Source organism: Condylura cristata, unplaced genomic scaffold (genome assembly GCF_000260355.1).
Source record: "Condylura cristata isolate star-nosed mole 26May11 unplaced genomic scaffold, ConCri1.0 scaffold00002, whole genome shotgun sequence".
Classification (NCBI taxonomy): Eukaryota; Metazoa; Chordata; class Mammalia; order Eulipotyphla; family Talpidae; genus Condylura; species Condylura cristata.
The window spans coordinates 28,092,086-28,112,803 of NW_004567103.1; the positions used below are offsets into that span (position 1 = coordinate 28,092,086).

Below are 20,718 nucleotides of genomic sequence, written 5' to 3' on the forward strand. Positions count from 1 at the left end.
AAAAAAAAAAAAAAAAAAGCATAAGATCCTCTCTGCCTAGTCTGGCTGACTAGGAAGTTTTTCATTGTACACTTGGAATTTTGTCGCAGATGTATGTACTGCAGACTCCCCAAAAAGAAACCCTTTCACAGTCTGATTACAATCCTAAAAGTAATACTTCTGTTTAAAGAAGCCAAGAATTCTCCTGATCAATTTGCATGCTATGTTTACAAAACCCTAAAAGCACATCTTTTCTCATACACTATCAATTGCTTGTACACACACACATAACATATGGATGTATTTATGGTATGTACATCATAAGGTGAGTACTGGACCAGAAGGACAGCTTGTTGCTAATAATCTAATATACTGTACTAACTGAAATACCGCTATAATAAAAGTCAGAAATTTATGTTAATGCTTCAGACTGTCAGTAAATTTACATAAACTCCCTTCTTCATTGTAACTAAGGATATTTATCTTAAAACTTTAATTTGATGAAAAGCTACTTGTTTTCCTCAAATTTAACAGCTTTGTTTACTTGTAACCAATATTTTATAAAAGTAATACAAGCAGATCTAAAATATGATAGAGTATATGCTCCACTTGGAACCACTTTTTCATATTATTTCCTACAGTCGGAATAAATGATAGGAGATGGTTTTATTTCAGTTTCATTCACTATGTCAATAGGATTTGGAGTTTGCTAGTTGTTGGTAATTTTTTAATTCTTCACTAAATTTAAATACAGTTAAATTACCAGATTGGTGCTCTGACGTACTATCTATAACAATACTTTTAGATACAAGCTGAAAATGTCGAACATAGTTTATTATACTGTCATTATGAAACGAAAGTTAGGTAGTGGAATCATGGAATCCTTTATGTCTGCCTCCATCCTACCCTCCATCCACCAAAAGGGAACCCAAACAGGAAAATCTAATGTAGACTCTAGTTCAAGATTACAGGACGTCTAATGGGAAAAACAAAACAAAACAAAACAAAACCAAGCCCCCAAATCAGCTTGTTTAACTTTGCAAGCACCAAAGGACAGATGCAAAGACCTCTCTAGCTGAAACTGGGAAAACACGTCTGGCAAGCTGGCACCAAGGAAAAGAAGGGGCTCATTGCCTGGCGACTAACTTCACATGCCAGCAGTCAAACCTTTGCAAACAGTTAACACTTTTCCACAGTAGCAGCAGGCCGTAGGAGAAGAGACCGGAAGGACCCAAAGGCACCGGTCCCCTAGTAGCTTTATCAACAGTTTCCAAAATCGCTCCGCCGACGATTCACCTACTCTGGCGAGGGCAGGGCAGCAAACACAGACAGGGGGCCCAGACACACCGGCGAGCCTCCCGTCCGGGCTGATGGCGCGCCGACTGAGTCCCTCGACTGCCCAAAGCAGGAGACCCTTTACTCCCAGGGACGCGGAAACGTATCCGCTCCGGCTCCTCTTCACAAAACCCCCCGGGTTGTCCACTCAGCCAGCCCCGGCCAGAAATTTCCCTCGTCGCGGCGTCGCAGTCGTTTATTACCTGACGTTCAGGTGCACCGGACACGGGACTCCGGCCGCTGTAGCAGACTTCGGACGGCACCCTGAGGCCACTTTTCTCAGGATCCTGGGACCGGCGCGAGCTGCCATTATCTTCTCACTGAAGCCGGTCGCCACCTCAGCGTCCAGACTCTCGGCGCCGCCCTGTTCGGGACCGGCCGGTTCGGCTCCCGCGCCTGCAGCCAATCGGCGGGCCTCCTGTATTGCCAGCCACGCCCCTCCTTCTCGACTAGATTACGCAGTGGACGTACGCTCTGCTTGCCGTAGGCCCGACTGTAAACGCAGTCGTCATCCTACCGGCCAATCAGAGAGTGCGCAGGGACCGCGTGGACACACCCCCGTCCGCTGGCTTGCTTCTGGTGTCGGCCTCGCGCCGGGGCGCCTTACGCCGAACTCACGGTGACCATTCACCCCACCTCCCGCGCTGGGACACTTCCGGGGACTCGCCTGCGGTTAGTGCCTGGTCTCTTGGGTGCAGTTTCCGGTCGTGAGGCCCCGCACGTGAATCCGGCCCTGGAGCCGGAGGAAGCCCGAGGTTCTGGGTGTTAATTATGTAACTGTCCAAACCGGTAAGTGCTGGGCGGGTCCCACCGTCGCTCCTGGATGTGGAGTCTGGCGATCAGAAGCTTGCAGTTAATGCTTGTCTAATACAGTCCCTGCTGTGCATTGTGCATCTCCTCTGGGGTGGTTGTGAGGGCAGCATAAGGTCATGTGCTTAGGGGAAGACACTAAGTTCCATTTGCTTCTTCCGTGACCAACATTTTAATTGCCGTTCGTGTGTTGTTTGGATTTCTCTTTTTCCTTACAAACCAGACAGTTTTGCTTTGATGTGTCCATTTCAAGTAGCAGTCATTAAGTCCGGACATTTTCCCTAAGGTCTTTATTTAACCTTTCTATGTCATAGTTTATGTAAATCATAATGTGTGTACAGCAATAGTACCCGCTGCATAAAGTTTTGACAGGAACTGAGATCACTGATTAAATGTAATCAAATACCATACACTTTGCTGTTTTAGGCGACGTCACTGAGTTTATATTCTAGTGGGGGAAGTCAATTAATTAGAATGTAATACAATGTTAGATAATCTGAGCTAAGAAAACTGTAAAGCAGGGTAAAGACAGCAGTGGCCTTTTATACAAGTGGTTTGTTGAGTTTTTGAGGAGGTGATACGTAGCAAAGGCCTAAGTAAAGTGAGGAAGAGAAGTATGAATATTTGTGAAGAAAGTAACCAGGTAGAGGGAACAAGTGCCAGTGTTGTCTTGTTTTATGAAGAGCAAGAACTTTGGAGCCCAGGAAGGATGAGCACGGTAAGAAATAGGTGAGAGGTAGTGAAAACTTTATCATAGTGTCTGTGAGGCCATGGCAACACATTTGCATTTTATTCTAAGTGGGAAATGACTCATTTTCAGATGAGGACAATAATGACTTGATCTAATTTACATTTACAAAAATATTCTAGCTGCTATGTATATATATGGCTATTTTCTACCCGTTTTGGTTGCTGCCATCATCCTTTACCTTATTGGAGTTGAAATCTCTAGCTAGAGTGTTTGTCAAACGCCTTTCAGTTTAACACAGGTGTCCTTATTGATTGATGTGGTCTGTAGCTTCATCCAAACAATTCCTTGTTACGTTATCTTCAAATACACAATCCATGCTCTTTTTATTTTAAATCTTAAGCATTCCAGAAGCATTTTCCTCTAAAATACGCATTCATCATATTATTGCACTGTTCATAAACCACAGTGGTTACCAAGTGCCTATAAAATGTTGGCACTTGCTAAGGTATTGTTAATTAGGAGGTCTGTTAAACATATTTTTAGTGCAATACATGATGTACCTATGTACTTAAGGCCCATTTTTAATTACTAAACTCACCAAATATTTTATCATTTCAGACACTTGAAAATACCTACTGAATTGGGTCAACCATTGGAATAGTTTCCCAATAAAAAAAAATTTTAAAGCAAATAAACGAAGCTTTGTAATAGATGACAGTGTATAATAGTTATTTGACTTCCCAGCAAAAAAAAAAAAAAAGTTATAAACTTAAAGTGATACTGTTGCAGCAGTTTACCAGAAAAATTAGATGGCATTGAGGGAGGTAAAGAGAGATTTAATTGTCGCACTGTTGGGCTCCCTGGGAAAGCTCCCAAAAATCTGAGCTCTGAATTGCTGGGATGGTTTTATACCTTTTTTATGTGGCAGCTTGTTACACCATCCATCATAGACGTTATTGTTTGGGAAGAGGGTATAGGTAGCCATAGCTACTACTGTGGGCAAGCAGCACACAGCAGGAACTTTCTGCTCCATCAAGCGGCAGAGTTCAAGCAGTAGACTTAACTTCCTGCTTAATACTAAATTCCAGTTCAGTTGTAGAAGATCACAGTGCTTCCATAAATTGAGGGTTAAAAGTTCTGTCTACATAATATGGAAAGAATGATAGTTAGTTAAAACAGCAGATTCATGTGGGAAGCAGTATTTTATTGTACAAACCAATTATGTCATCAAAAATATATATTTGAGATATATTTAAATATTGTCAAAATAATTGAATCTGGTCAAGCTTTGACATATGTCAGTTTAGTCAGAGGAGAGAAAAACATGTTAAATGACACCAAAGGGATACAATTTGCCAAATAACAGAATCTTGGAAATGAGCCAGTTTCTTCAACAAATAAATGTGAGTTTTCCTTGAGGAGAAAGGAGGTTGCAGATTTTAAAGATTTAAGAGGTATTATTTGGATTTCATTTTATACAAACAATACAAAAATACACATACATATAATTGGAAAATATGACAACTGGATATTGCATGATTTTTAAGGAATTAATGTTTTTTTGTGTACATGTTACTTAAATGGTTATCTCAGAGAGTCAAGCATTTACATATAACATGATCTGCTTTAAAAATAATCCAGTGGATGTAGGAAAGTGGAATAGATGAAACAAAATAGATCATTTGTTGATAATTGAACTAGATGATGAGTTCATGGGGTTTATAATAATGTTATAATTTTGTGGGTTTGAAATCTTCTGATTGATTCATTTAGAATCACACTTTGTTTGATATTTTGTTCACTCTTCAGAACCCTGAGTATAGATTAAACTTAACCAGGAAGGTTTCCAGAAAATAGAGATGACTATGACTTTTATTAATACTGTTCTTAATTAAATCTCCAGTGAAAGCAAATACAGAATGAATGTTAACTACCAAGAAGACTTTGCCTAGACATCACTTACAATTATTTTTCTGAAATAAAGGAAAAAATTAAAAAATTTTTTACTTATACATACAAGAGCAGAGGGGAGAGGGGTGTGGGGAGAATGTATGCACATGTGTGTGAGGATTCACCAGAGAGAGTAGGGAGCAGAACAGGCAGGTCTACTGAAATACATTGCTGAGAGGAGCAGCAGGCAAGATAGGAATGCTGTGCCAGGTTATCTTCCTGTCTGGGTTAGAACTCATGCTGCAGTGTGCATAGTGCTGGGACTTGACCCCTTGTGCCAACAGGGTAGCCTTATTAATGAAGTTTTTAAAGTTAACATAATTTCATTACTGGCGTCTTTTTAATCACTAGGGTAATTACCCCAAGACTAGTGAGTTCATGCAGGGATTATCTTTTTATAAAGTATTTGGTTGAGTACCTTTCAGTGAATCAGGAACTGAGTTATAAGAGATTGATGCTATTGTAGATGTTAGTTTTTGATAAAAATTATGTTATCAAAGAGGATTAACTAGACAGTTTGCCTTTACTGACAGGCTACATCAATTAGGAACAAGACATGAATTTATTGCTATTTTAAGTATCTGTTTTAGTTTTAAAGATTTATTTATTTAAAAAAAAATTGGAGAACTAAGATGACAAAAAGTAAATAAATGAAAGGAGCATGTAACATGTCTTGGGGAAATCAAGTACAAATTTCCAAGGGTCTTTTTCCCAGTGAAGTTGTGGAGTCACACAAAATGTGATTTTTTTTTTTAAGATTTTATTTATGCATACAGAACTGGAGCACAGGGCAGAGGTGCAGGAGTGATGAGAGGATTCACCAGAGACAGACAGAGTGGGAAGCAGAACAGGCAAATTGATGAAGTATACTGCTTAGGGGAGCAGTGCGGGAGATAGGAGAGGTCTGCTGCGCCATGTGGTCTTCAGGGCCAGGGATCGAGCTCACATTGAAGCAGCTGCCGCTCACTTGCAGTGCTGCACTTTAACCCACTGGGCTACCAGGGAGGGCCAGTGTGATTAATTATACAGCAAGAAGTTTTGATGTGTGAAATATCAGTTGCCAATCACAGAAACTCATGAAAGACTCAGTGCCAAGGGTTTTTCCTGGGACTGATCAGATAGGAACCCTCTACCTAGTACAGTACATACTCAAATTTCAGACTTCTCAAGGAAAGCTAGTATTCAGTTTAAACCATATTGCTTTCATAATTTAGTCATCCTGAAAGTTTTATCAGTTCTGGAAATTTTGGGGAGCCTCCAAAATCCAATTTCCAAATGCCAGCCAACAGACCAGCCTTACAAGCTTGTCTTTCAAGGGACAGTAAAAGCCTAAGTGTTTTCTGCACAATCCTTAGAACTGGAGAAGTAAGGAAGAAGTTGGGATAATTAGAACTTAGAAACTTGGTGGAGGCTTTCTGCAACCCAGGTGCATAAGGGGAGGGCGCTGTTAGCTGTGCTAGTGTGCTAGTACTGACCAGCATAGAGGAAACATACACTCTGCTCCCAAACCCCATCTAAGTAGGAAACATCTCTCTAAGGATAACAGCAACTCTGGCCTGTACTGATGCATCTGAGATGGTGCAATTAGGCCTCTGTGATGGATCCTTTATCTCATGTTTACAGAGACCTTGGGAAACAGGCTTGGGATAGTTAGTAAGCAAAACAGCCAGCAAGAAAATGCATGTCTCCTGACTTTGAGTCACGATGCTCTTAGACTGTGTGACTTCTTGAAAGTTGTAGCAGCAACCTTGTATTACTAAAATATTAGAACTAATAAAAAAAAAATAGCCTAGAGTAAGCCAAAACTAGAAAATTGGGAACTGATTTAAAGGAAATTTAAATAAGAGAAAAGAAGCTAATTCATACCTTAGGTTGGTCCACAAAGGATGATATTATAGACAAGGAGTCTTCTCAGCTTTCCAGATCCAGAAATTATTTCTGGCCATTCAGTGTTGCTCAAGAAAATGGATTCTTCTTGGTTATATAACTAGCCTTTTATCTAATCTTTAAATTCCTCTTATCCTACTGCCTGCCACACACTTTATGGGTGGTTACAGCTATCCAGAACCACATTAATAAACTTTTATAATAAGTTAATTTTGGCATCTAAAAATAAAATGTGTACCAGTATTACCTATGTAGATGACTGTTAAGGGAGGTCCAGTGTTTTCAGAATCCTTGTGAGTCATTTATATGCATGCTTGGTACACTGAGTTCTGTGGGAATCATCTTTTAGCGGTTATTTTTTCTGTGTGATTGCCCATTGCTTGCTGATTATGCCTTCATTTTGTTTTTTCAGGCATAGGTATTTATATCCTCTTGGTTTTTCAAGCATCTTGAAAAGACAAGAACACATAAAATAGGAATCTGACATTTAAAGGGTGTCTCAGGAAAAGACCTATTTAAACCATTTGTCAATGCGGCCTTTATGATATATATAGACAAAGCAGTTGTGTTCTAGTATCTTCCTGCTGCAATTCTTCAAAGACAGATTTCACATTCCCTAGCATCTTTAATCAGTACATCCTTAGAATACAGTTTGTTATAAAAGCATATAGTTCAGGGACAGCCAAATAGAAGAGAGGCATAGGGTAAGATATGTGGGGAGGGGCTTGAGTCTCCCTGAGTATATATGTCTCTTCTCTAATCTCCATGTGTTCAGCAGCCCAGAAACTCCTAATTTTTTTTTAATGTAAGCCTCCTTTGGGAGGTTTCCTGTCTTTTACCCTTTTATTAAAGTCTGATTTTACTAGGAATCTTCTCATTTATTCATGCTAGCATCTTTGTGTTTATACTCTTTCCTTCCTTCTTGGAATAATTTCTGATTTTACAGTATGTAGTTTTTTTCTATCACCTGCCTTCTTAAACAGTCTTCCCTTTTAAAAGCTTAGGTGTAAAAATTAGCATATATACTGAATATGTTTGTATATGCCTAATATTACTTAATAAATATTCAACATCCTTAATAGTTGGGGAATAAGACAGATAAGGAAAAGCTTTCACTTTTCACTTACATCTTTTTGTGATGCTATTTGAATACTTTGTATATGAGTTATTTTTTTAACTATTTTTTTTTTCTGCAGAGACACAGGGAAGAGGGGGAGGGGTTGCATGAGAGGATTCACCAGAGACAGAGTGGGAAGCAGAACAGGCAGATTGACTGAAATATACTGCTGAGGGGAGCAGCAGGTGAGACAGGAGACATCTGCTGTGCCATGTGTTGGGTCCCTGGTGGTGAATCGACCTCAGGCTGTAGTGGAGACAGAACTGAGATTTAATCCCCAGGCCACCTGGGAGGCTCTTATATATATATTTTTTCAGGATCAAATCTAAAAGCATGGGCCCTCCCTGGTGGCTCAGCAGGTTAAAGGGCAGCACTCTGAAGCTATCCATAGCCATTGCATCATGAGTTCGATCCCTGGTCAGGGAGGTGGCCCAAATGGCATGGTGGACTTCTCCTGTCTCACCTGCTGCTCAGCTCAGCCCGTCCACTGTGTTTCAGTCAGTCTGCCTGTTCTCCCTCTCTGGTGGATCTTAGTACCGCGCCCCTCCTCCCTCCCCCCCCCACATCCTGTTCTTGTACTTCTGGCCTGTACCTCAGTTCTTGGGTGCATAAAAATATAAATCTTAAAAAAAAAAAAAGAATAAAATGGCTCCCCATTGTGAATTGGGAAAATTCAATTCTCCATTTGTGAATCTCATTTTCTACTCAAATAAAACACTTTACTTATGGTCATTGATTATCTGGAAGTTTTTCGCTCACCAAGCTATCCTCTGCAAAACCAGCTAGGTGTTCTATAATTTATTTCAATTCAATGCTGTCTACCTAGAAATAGCATCAAATCCCACAGATTAAGGGCTCAATTGTACAAGATTTCTCTCATGCATCTTCAGATGCCAGTCACAAGTAGGGAGTAGATCTCTAGGTTACTTACAATTTCCATTCAGTTTGTTGTACAATGGCAGTTTCCACTTTCTCAGATTTGATTAATTTACTAGAGCAATACACAGGTCTCAGGGAAATACTCATTTACCAGTTTATTAAAGGATATAATAGAGGATGCAGATGAACAGAGGATGCATAGGACAAGGCCTGGGAGGTCCAAAGTGCAGGTGCTTCTGTCCTTGTGATTGTATGTATCCCCGCAACAGTTCAGATGTGTTTGCCAATTTGGAGGCCCTCTGAGCCCTGTACTATGGGATTTTATATGAAAACTTCCTTATATGAGCATAATCAAATTAACATTCTAGCTTCTGAGGGAGTGGGCTGAAAATTCCAAACTTCTAATATGGCTGGTCTTTCTGGTGACCAGTCCCAATCCAGAAACTTTCAGCTAACTGTTCAATGGAAAAGTTTATTATATGATCTTTTGTATAATAGAGTTGTAACAATGGAACAAAAGATGTTCCTAGTGGGCTTACATCTTAAAAGTTTCAAGATTTCAAGAGTTCTGTGCCAGGGACTGTGAGCAGACAATATGTATAATTTCACACAAAGAATGGGAGAAAATTTTTGCAAGTCATATATCTGATAAAGACTATCCAGATTATGGAAAACTACAACAAAACACCCTCAATTTTAAAAATAGGCAAAAGAATTGAATAGACATATGGCTAATAACATGAAAGGATTCTCAATATTCTTAGACAGGGGGAAATGTTTATTGAAACAACAGTGAAATATCACTCACATCAACTAGGTTAGCTATAATGGGGAGGAGGAGAAGGAAAATAAGTGTCGGTAACTATCTGTGAAGAAATTACAAGGTTCCTTGTACATTGCTGGTGGAAATGTAAAATGGTGATTTTGATGACTCTTCAAAAAGCTAACCAAAGAATTAGCATAAGATTCAACAGTTCAGTTTTTATTTTTAGGTTTTTGTATTCTCAAAAATATTGTAAGCAAAGAAGACTCAAAGTGGTATTTGTACATAAACCTTCACTGCAGCATCATTCACAAAAGCTAAAAGTTGGAAATAACTTCAAGCATTTATTTACAGAAAAGTGGATAAACAAAGTTTAGTACATCCATACAAAGCACTATCCAGCCTTAAGAAGAACTTCTGATATAAATATAAGCTGTACCGTGGACAAACCTTGAAAATACGCTAAACAAAATAAGCCAAACACAAAAGCACAAATATGGTGTGATTCCACTTTTATGAAATATCTTAAAAAGATAAATTCATAGATACAAAAAGTAGTTTAGACATTACCAGGGACAGTGGGGAGCAGGGATGTGAAACTGATGCTGGATGGTTACAGACTTTTGTCTGATCAAATTTGGTGATAAGGATGTATCTATGTAGTCCAGGCCAGATACTAGGTAGCTTGTTAGGGAGGTGCCTAGCACTATCTGTAAGTTACCAGTTACACAAGGAGCATCTATGAACACACTGTCAACCCCAGAATTTATGGATAATCTGCACAAAAATTTACATATTCTCTCCTCCCCTTCCTATCATTTAACCTAAATTAAATCAAATCAACAAACTGACTTTTTCAGTAATGAAAATAGCACCTGTCTGTTAGTAAAAATTTTACAATTTGTATTATATTACCCAGCCAGGTATACTTCTCTTTGTTATGGCTCTAACCTTGATTCCTGCCTGATTTCCTAGGCTACTTCCTATGCCAATTTCTTTTTTAAAGTTCTTTTACTTTTTAACTTGAAGTCCGAAGCCAGTGTGACAGTACAAGGTTATGCTAGTAAAACTGTTGCACTGATAACAAAGACCACTATTTTTCTGGCCTTTTGATTTGAGAAGCATTTCATCAGTATTAATGCTGCAGATCAATGGTTTTCTAAGAATCCAAGAAATTAAAAGCCTTTTAAAAAGGGTGCAAAAATTCCTACTGTATAACTTAATAACTGTGATCTTTCATATATATACACATATATACATATATGTATATATGTATGTATACACACTCACACAAACACACACACACACACCCCTCCCAGATTTTTCTCATTTCTTAAACGGAATCAGCAAGAACTTGTCAACCTTACTGGTGTATTTGTACCTCAATGGTATTTGAGAATATATGTTGTAAATGAAAATCCTTCCTAAATGACAACTAATTATTTTTAAAAAAATGGCCTTGAATTACAGCGTGAAGGTGTGACGGTTATGACTGTTTCCATAACTAAGCACTGAAACAGGTGAGACACGGTAAGGAATACTTTTCTCTGGCCCCGAGACGCCCAGATGAAGGAAATTGAAGCCTTGAAGTTTCTGCTAGTCCTAAAACCGTAGTGTTTCTTAGAGTAACTGTTTATAATTACCGTGGTGAAATCCACTTTCCTCCGGGGCAAAGTTAATTCCTTTAAAGCCAGTAAGGCTCACCCAGTTTTTTCTTGGATCATCAGGAATACCGCCTCCGGGTCCACTTAGGCTCCTCCTCCAGCCCACAATGCACCTCTCTGTTCCCTCTAGGTGGCTATTCTGTCACGTGTCACCCAACGGCGCGCGTTCCCGGTTGGCGCATGCTCAGAGAACAGCCTAGCTATTTTTCTTCGTGGCGGCGGCGACGAGCGGAAGTTCTTGGGAGCGCCAGTTCCGTCTGTGTGTTCGAGTGGACAAAATGGCGAAGATCGCCAAGACTCACGAAGGTAAGCGGGCTCCCTCTATTTACGTGTCTTTTCCGCTTGCTTAGCCTGCTGAGATTCTTTTTTCTAGATTTCTGTCTCTTTCTGTGGTTTTCTTGTAGAGAGCAGAGCCCGCACTTTGGGGTCTGGGTCGTCTCCGGCACTAGCGGCGCAGGCCACTGCCCCACGTAATGGCGTCCTACCCATGCACCCCCGACAGGCGCTTTGTTCCGCGTTTAGTTGCTACTGCTTCAGAGTTGCTTCTCCTCTCTGACCAGAAGGCCCCATTTAAACGGCTTGTTAAGAACGATTCTTTGATATGGGAAAGAGAATAAAGTCTCACTCGTTTCTTGGAACTGTCGTCGGCATAGTTTGTGTATAGGTCTGTCAGAAAAGGCACTGAAATCGGCATCCGCTTTTCGGCAGTCTTAAAATCTAGTTCAGTGAAACCGAAAGGCCCATCATCCCTAACCGTGGTGAATTAGGGTGTTTTCTTCAGATATCTAGAGTAGCTTCCCTCCCTCCAACGAAATGATTTGGGAATAAAAATCTGGTAATTTTTTACTCCCATGATCATTCCGTATATAATACTGGTCTTTTTTGGGGAATAATTATTGGTGGGAGAGGGAAAGGAACATTCGGTTTTTTAATAACCAACGTAGTTGATTGCTTTATGGAATATACTGGACAATGTTTGGACTAGAATGCCTGGAATCCATTAAGAAGATCCCGAAATACTAGGAAATAGGGTCACTTTTCACAAGAAACGAGGCATGGGAAATTTTTAAATTCTGACGTGTGACCCGAAATTTTTACCAAACACGAGGAGGCTTCCAAGGAAAAGAGACTTTTTATGACTCAGTCGTTTCTAGATTCCTGGCTTGGTATAGTTTGAAAGGTATTAAGACTGGTCGTGAAAAATTTTAACAGTTTAATTGTGAAACATGGATATATCTTAGTCCTTTTATGAGGCCAAATGAATGCTTCAGTACAGGTACAAGCAATATGTCTGGTAACCTGACTAACGGAGCGATTAATTTATGTTTAGGACTATTTCATAAAGGATGTGGTGTGTCTGTACTTGGTCTAAAAGGATCAATCAGTTTTACATTGGGGGAGACGACGACATTTGAGCCTGAGAGAACATCTTGTAACAAAGCAGTAGTGTGAAAGGCATCTTTGAGTAGTCTGTGGCAGAGAATAAGGATGCATGGGAGGGGGAAAGTAGATGGATCTGAAAGCTTGGTTGGGTTAAGTATGTGAATAGCATTGAATAATTTTGTGATCAGTAGAAATTAAAGTCCTTTCTGAAACTTAGTAAGATATGCTAGTGAATTGACAGTGATGACAATATTCTAGTTAGGTTTTAGGGCTTAAATGTTTTAACTTAACCTAAGTTCTTAGGCATTTATTTACTCTTCTATCTTTAGAGTAAAACATACCTTTGACAAAATAATTAGAAAGTTACTGCCATACTTCATTGAGTTAACTGGCTTACAGCATTTGTGGCTTTGATTATTTGCTTTGAAAGGGACTCTTGGAAAATCAAAATGCTCATCAGTTTTTGTGAATTTTCAAAACCCACTTAAAAACTTTGGGGTATAGAATATTCTAATGTATACACCAAAGGTACTCTTTTACTTGTGTACATGTTCTATGAATTAGTATGAATTAGTATTAGTATGAATTAATTGATGCCATAAAGAAGGTATTGGTACATTTGCTTAACAACTGTCCCATTACTGGAGTATATGATAGAATAACAAATGTTTTGTAGAAAAACATTCTTATTCTTTTTTCTTGGAGAACTCTGTTCCTTTATAATCCATCTCTTTTTTCATTTGTTGAGCCATCTTGATAACCTGGAGCAGAATTGTTATTATTTTTTTTTTTTTAAGATTTATTTATTTATGCTTACAGAATTGGGGTACAGGCTAGAGGTGTGGTGGGTGAGAGGACTCACCAGAGACAGCAGGGAGCAGAACAGGCAGATTGATGAAGTACACTGCTGAAGGGAGAAGTGGGCGGGTCAGGAGAGGTCTGCCTAGCCGTGTGGGTCAGCTCCCTGGCCAGGGATTGAACTCCAGCTGCAGTGACTTCGGAGAGCTTCATAATAACAGTGCTTTAACCCCCTACACCACCAGGGAGAGCCCCAGAATTATTATTTTTGGTAGAGTAGGAAGCAAGGGATTGCCCCTTTAGCACTTACTTATCTTATATTTGAATGCTATATTGTGATAAGATTTTCACTTCCACTTTGAGAGTTTATAGGAAATTGTACCTTGGAAACCCCAGTACTTGGTGCATATTGGTAAATGGGTGCTGAATACTTAATGATTAAAGAGATTAATTTATACTGGGAGTAATAAGAGCTTTCACAGAAAAGGGGCACTTAAATTGATCTTTGAATGTTGGGTAGGTTTTGATGCATGTATTTGAGACAGGTGTAAAGTAGAACTTTCTCATGTACTGGGAATCTCCTGTGCTAAGAGGGAGAAACATAAGCCTAACGTAAGTTTATGGAAAGCTTTGAATACTGATCTAGGTTTGATTAAACCTCTTTAGTGACTGCAGAATAAGTACTTTCCTAACCCCAAATAACAGGCTTTTTTCTGTGTTTAGGGAAGGCACTGGTTACAGTGTGAAGGTTGACTTAAAGAGAGTAACCATTCTTAGGCCATTAAGATAGTTGAGAGGAGGACTCAAGTTTGAATCTCATTGATCAACTTGATAAAATATGTAATACTTGCTTGATTTTTGCGTTAGAGTTATCTTTCAGATTTAAAAAACATAATTTCTTCATTCTAAATGAAGAAAAGACTGGTAAAGACATTGCTTTGTTGTACCTTGTAATTTATTTTGAAAGTAATGGTAATATCAGTTTTTATTTGATTTTTGTGTGATAAATACTATATTGTGTTCAAGCTGAATCATTCATTTTTGATGCTTTTCTGTATGTGGTTCTTTGCACAAGTCATTACTACATCATTGACTCAAACCTTGCACCCTTTTTTCATGCTGTCATATTCCTTTCAGATATTTCCATTAAGATCAGCCCTTACATTCTTTTTAACCAGGCTAACTACCTTTCTACCCTGGTTAGTGTGGCTTATGCTTTTTTAAGACTGAAATGCAAAAATTGTGGACTTGCTCAAATCAAATCTTAGGAATTAGATCTTTCTGCATGTTAAATTGTGACATGTCTATACAATTGTTAATGTGCATAAACGTGCCACAAAGCAGTATTCCCGAAAGTGCTGACGTTGATAAACATACTTTCTATGTTTCTGAAAGGGAAAATGGATTATCCTAAACCATGTATTGACTTGTTCTGCTTTTAGTCCTTAACTGGATTCTTTTGGATACCACAAAGCTGAAATAAGTATTTTTCCAAAATCTTTGCTTCCGGAGTGGCTTGATTAGCAACTCTATTCTGCATCTGCTGAGATTTGAATTTTCCTTTGTTTAGAATAGTTAATATGTTGGCTTTGTAGACTTCCATGAATGTTGCTAGTTAAAATGCAGGGGAAGAAAGTTGATTCTTCCTGGTGGTGCAGGTGGTTAAAGCACAATGCTTTATCCACAGCCACTGCAGCACCGGTTCAGTCCTTAGCTGGGGGAAGTGACCTTCTTGACACAGCAGACCTCTCCTATCTGTCTCCCCGCTACTCCCTTCAGCAGTGTATTTCGATTTGCCTGTTCTGCTCCCCACTTTGTCTCTGGGGAATCCTCTCACCGACCTTGTACCTCTGTATGCATAAATAAATAAATCTTAAAAAGTAATATTTTTAAAAAGAAAAATTGAGAGTTATGATATAGGATATGTACACACCTTTTCTCTAGCTGTCTTTTAGATGGCCAATATTTGGGAGATCCTTGCTCACCAGTTGCTTCTGACTAGTGGGAATAGAGTGCATTGAAAGACCATCCCGAGTGCCTTCCCTGGTGGTGCTGTGCATAAAGCACAGCTCTACGAAGCTACCACAGCCACTGCAGCCCAAGTTCGATCCAGAGGAATGACCCACAAGGCATGGCAAACCTCTCCTGTCTCACCCGCTGCTTCCCTTAGCAGTGTATTTTAGTCAGTCTGTCTGTTGTGCTCCCCACTCTGTCTGTAGTGAATCCTCTCACTTCCCCCCCCACACACTTCTGGCCTTTACCCCAGTTCTATATGCATAAATAAATAAATCTTTAAAAATAATATAAAGACCAGTCTGAAAAGTGTTAAGTAAGTGACTAGCATTTGAAGGTTGTGCCTCTAACATGAAATGAGTGGTCATTGATACTGCAAATAGGGTCTCCCTGGCAGCCTAGGAATTAATTCTCAGTACTCTCACCTCTGTGCCTAGTTAACCTACAGAGGGCACAGCAGACCTCTCCTACCTTACCCGCTGCTCCCCTTAGCGAATTTCAGTAAATCTGTCTCACCTGCTCCCCAGTCTTGTCTCTGGAGAATACTCTCACCCACCACACCTCTGTCCTGCACATCAGTTCTTCTGTTCAAAAATAACAAAAAATAAAACACTGCAAATAATACCAACTCGAAATGAGGAATAAAGACAGGAAGTTCTATATGCTGGATTTAGTAATATTGGGGAAATATTGCTGGATTTAGCAATATTTAGGGAAAAGTTTGGGAGGAACAAATAGGTATGTCATATAAAGCCTTCTGGTACCAGTGGTGTAGGCAGTTTGTTTCAGAATATGATATTTAGGTTGTTTTTTAAGATTTATTTGTGTATATAGAATGGGGGTACAGGCCAGAGGTGCAGGGGTGGTGAGAGGATTTGCCAGAGACAGAATGAGGAGCAGAACAGGCTGATTGACAAAGTACACAGTACATGGGTGAGGGGAGCAGCTGGCCACTCTACCACGCAATGTGGGACACCTCCCTGACTGGGGATTAACTCTTGCTGAAGTGGCTTTAGCTTTGTATTGCTGTGCTTTAACCCGCTGTGCCACCAGGGAGGGCCTTTTAGATTATTTAAAAATGTAAAACAGGTTATATGTCCATCTTCTAAAAGACCCCCAGTTCTGCAGTATTACCATTTAATGTTAAACTCAATTTCCAGGTAAAATATTTGATGTAGTTGTGTCAGAAAAATTCTTATGATCCCATTCTTATTGCAAACAATATAATAATTTTAAAGTATATTAAATGGAAATAGTTGTAGAATAGATTAGGTTTTCAAATTGACTAGTTCATGAATAAAACTATATATTTCTAATTCTTAATGTCTACTTTCTAGGGAAGGTTTTATTTTCTGATAGGTGAAAGTATGCCAACGACCAGAATTTCCTTCCAAAAGGGGGGAGTTTTGGTTGAATAATGGCATTTCTTTTCCCCTCCTTTTCTCTTTATTGTTTTTAGTGGTGAGGGAAGCTGTAGACCAACATTTCTGTAAATCATTGGAGTAAATTTGGTTTTTAAAGAAGTATCTTAACATTTAGAAGACCTGACATTGTGTTATATGACATTAGTGTCAATTAATAGAATCACTAAAACCACAAAAGAAAGTCCAAGACTTTCAAGACTGAGTTAAGGTTAAATGTATATATTAGAGCAGCTTGGAAAAAATTCCATTTCAGAGAAGAGAGGTTTTTATTTTCAGAGACCTGGGATAGAGGCCTTGGTTTAAGGGACTTATACCTTGGTTTAAGAGAGAACTAAAAATGAGGAAAAAAGTTATGCTTGGCTATTGCTTAAACTTTGTATTGAAAACTGCAAATATAACAGAAAGAGTGAAATTAACCCTTATGTTGCATCTGTCACTAGCTTCAATATTTTTGTTTAATCTCTGTACCCACCTTCCCCATTATTTTGGTGCACATACCATCCTTTCATTTTATTTGCAGTTTTTTTTTCAGTGAATATGTCTAAAATGTAAGAACTTTAAAAAACTATTTGCATCTAAAGTTAATATTGCAACACATCCAATTAATGTTCAGTTTTTCCACTTGCCTTACATTTTGTCAGATTGTTTGAATTAAGTTCCGAATAAAGTACATACAATGTGATTAGTCTTTAATCTTTTTCAGTTCATATGTTTCTCTTCCATCTCTTCCATCTCTTTTCCTTGTTGTCCCCTATAGTTTCCTACTGGAGAGAAAGGGAAAGATAGGAAAACACCCAAGGCTCTCTTTTAGGCTCTCCCACTATGACTGCTCAGTTACAATGTCAAGTGGCCCCCTAAGCAAAGGAAACTTCAGGAAAATAACTGACTGTAGGTATAAGCCTTGATCTGAAAGTATATTTAAGGTTTTGGTCACTCTAGCAAGGAGCTCTTAACAATAAAAACTTGGAAAGTGAGATACCTCCCCTTGTGTTCCCACCTCCCATGTTAGTGACCATAAACTTACTGTCATAGTTTTCTGTCAAGCTTACCTGCTGCTACCTGAAACAATTTTATACATATCTTAAAATAGGAATGCCAATTTAAGAAAAACCTCATTTTTGACACTTTATCCTTAAAGCTACTATAGTCAGTCTCTTGCATACTTTTTTGATAAGTACAAACTTAATACCTAACTATTATTTTTGATTTCTTTGTTTCAGACTATTTTTTAAAAAAACCACTTCAGTACCAAGACTAAGCTAACTCTAGGAACTTTTGTGCCTACCATAACTTCAGCTTTAGAATTCCGTTATCAGTCAAGATAACTTTGTTCACCACTTTGTTTCAGAATCTACCCAAGAATCCTACAGTCCTTGGAAGGAAGTTTGAGGTGGAGAACAAATGAGAGTCTCAATCTGCGTTAATAAAACTGGGCAATCTCACCTATCCTAGCTTTATTTCCTTAATCTCTCATCTCTGCTTCATCTCAAGATTGTTCTCCCTCTGCTTTGCATTCTCACCTTGTATTTAACTCTCCTCTGTCCTTAAACTGGCATAATTAAAATCATTGAAAGGACATTTTTACATAGTAAAATCAAGCATGTACTTACTATAAGATTTAGCAATCCTACCCCGAGATATTTATCCAAGTGATATTAAAGCTTTAAGAAAAAAATCTGTACATAAATGTTTACAGCATCCCTTATTTGTAATTGCTACAAACTACAACTTGAATGCCACTCAAATAGGGAAGCGATAAACAACACACTGTAGTACATTGGAATACTGCTTGGTAATAAAAAAGCACAAATGTTGACACAACATGAAAACTGTATTTTATGGATTCAGATGAATTAAAGCATGACAGCTCTTAGCAGTTGTGTGTATTGTCACTAGGAGATCTTTTAGTCTATTATTCCAGTCATTAGCAGACAGTTTCTGTTTTTCTTTCTCTTTACATCTGGATGTTTTCTATTTAGGAGTCATAATTAGAAGGGAATTAAACAAGACCAGAATATTTTGTCTTTTTGATCATAACTGAACTAGGGAGTGATTGACAAAAGACGTTATCTCAAGTCTTTAATATTTTGGACATATGGTTATTTTTGGAATGTTCCAGCTTTTTCATATTTACTCACATCTTATGCATTGATCACATGTCAGGAGTTATTCCCCTATCTCCCCTTCTCCCCTTTTGAGGTAACAGTGGTTTACAGCACTGTATCTGATTTAGAGGAATAGATTCACACTTTCTCAGATGTATGTTACCACCTCATCCCAATCCTCTAGGAATCCATAGTGCTTATAACTACGGGCCCCGCCTCCCTCCTTTGTTCTCACTCTAACCCTTACTCCATGTGTAGGAGAGTAGCCTTGGTTCTGCAGTTAATATTTCTAGGGTTTATTTTGAACATTACCTTTTTGTTATTTGCTTATTTTTTCCCCTTTCTGTATGCTGCATATAAGTGATATCTTTCAGTATTTGACTCCTGTCGAGTTGTTTACTCATTTTCAGTTAGTTTATATTTAAGGAAGTATTGGAATTGCCTTCATACCAGTAGGTGTGATTAAATACTGGATAACTTTGAAAATAAGGAGAGAAAATTTTTTTTTTTTCCTAGCAACTTTATGCAGACTGATTTAATATTTTATATGCCTTTGTAATTAGAAAACTTTTAAGTGCATAAAATCAGTGCTTTAAATTTAGTAGATGAAAGTCTTTCCTGAATAAGTTTATTATCCAGATAAATACCTAGCTTCTGAAAAATTAAAATGGAAAAATTCTTTTAAAGAAAAATAAAGGCTGGGATGTATTAAGCAGAGGAGCAAATGGCATAAAGATGTATATAGTATGTTCCAATTTTTGTGAAACAGTACTTTGTTTTAGTTGCATATAAACTAGGAAAATGTACTAAATGATTATTCACAATAGTAAATTTTGGCAAGGAGTGAGGCCAGAAATATAAAAGCAAAGAACCTAATGAGTTTTCTTGGGGCATTTGTAGTAATCCAAAACCTAGACTCTTAAGTTGGAAGGTCTGACTGATTTTAGACTATTTGAAGCATTAAATCTCCTCCTTACAAATAACTCCTTCAGACTATGGCATAGAATTTGTAAATGAAAGATGCAGATTATTTGGTTGTTCCAATTCATGCATTTGTTTTCCTGTCTAGATTCTTACTACCTTAGCATTTGTAAATCTCTAAAAGAACCTATTTACCTACGAGTGATGGACTACCATAGTGGTTTAAAAATTTTAAAATGCCTTAAGCCTTTCAGAAACAGAAATGTTCAGAAAGGAAAAGCTGAAGAGTAAATTTTTATTCACCCTTTAGCTAACCTACTAACTAATCACTGAGAAGTTTTATATGTATTTCAGGAGAAAATGTATAGGAGAGGGAAGCAAATAGGGAGCAGAAACGAAACTTGAAAAATTACTTAAAAAAATAAAGTGAAGAGCTTAATAAAATGGATCACCCAGTTAAAATGAGGATATTTCTTTTTATTAATTATAATCACCCCTGAGCACCTACTCGTAATAGTATTGAGGGTAAGGATGCAAGAAAAGTAACCGGAAATGGTGTTGTGACACACTAAACATTTTGAGGTCTGGTCACAACTGGGGCTGTTAGGTTTCGTAGTAAAATCACCCCATTATTTTGAGCCCCTAAGATGTACACACTATTGGGAAATGTGGTTCCCCTGTGCTGTGGACTAGATGCATTTCTGCTTTGAACCAGGAGCTTTGTTCTGTTGAGTATTTGTATTATGCCATGTAAGTCTTTTTCTTTGCTCCATGGAACTAGTAAATTATCTTTTATAAAGTGCCTGATGTCAAAGGGTTAGAATTTCAATTAGCAATGTTTCAAGAATGAAGACATTTGTTAGATCACAGAAATCACTGGCAGCAGAAACATTTTGTTAATACACTAATGTATTCATATTATTAAAATAAATATTAGCTTGTAATTTAAAGTTACCTTGTGTCAGGAAACACTAAAAATTGAAAGACTTACTTATTTAA

At 38.3% G+C, this 20,718-nt stretch overlaps 2 protein-coding genes across 4 annotated transcripts in view; one reads left to right on the forward strand and one right to left on the reverse strand.

Moving 5' to 3' along the window:
- COQ10B (coenzyme Q10 homolog B (S. cerevisiae)) overlaps positions 1–1,699 on the reverse strand; it is a 16,051-nt gene extending 14,352 nt beyond the window's left edge. The window contains exon 1 of the mRNA XM_004674416.2: positions 1,518–1,699. Coding sequence (XP_004674473.1) covers positions 1,518–1,624 — 107 coding nt within the window. The 5' untranslated portion in view covers positions 1,625–1,699. The remainder of the gene's footprint in view (positions 1–1,517) is intronic.
- A 207-nt stretch (positions 1,700–1,906) lies between these two features.
- SF3B1 (splicing factor 3b, subunit 1, 155kDa) overlaps positions 1,907–20,718 on the forward strand; it is a 42,985-nt gene continuing 24,173 nt past the window's right edge. Inside the window, exons 1-2 of one of the 3 annotated variants that reach the window (XM_004674418.2) lie at positions 1,907–2,103; positions 11,206–11,381. In XM_004674418.2, coding sequence (XP_004674475.1) covers positions 11,354–11,381 — 28 coding nt within the window. In that variant the 5' untranslated portion in view covers positions 1,907–2,103; positions 11,206–11,353. The remainder of the gene's footprint in view (positions 2,104–11,205; positions 11,382–20,718) is intronic. The other 2 variants (XM_012727262.1, XM_004674417.2) reach the window with 2 other exon arrangements.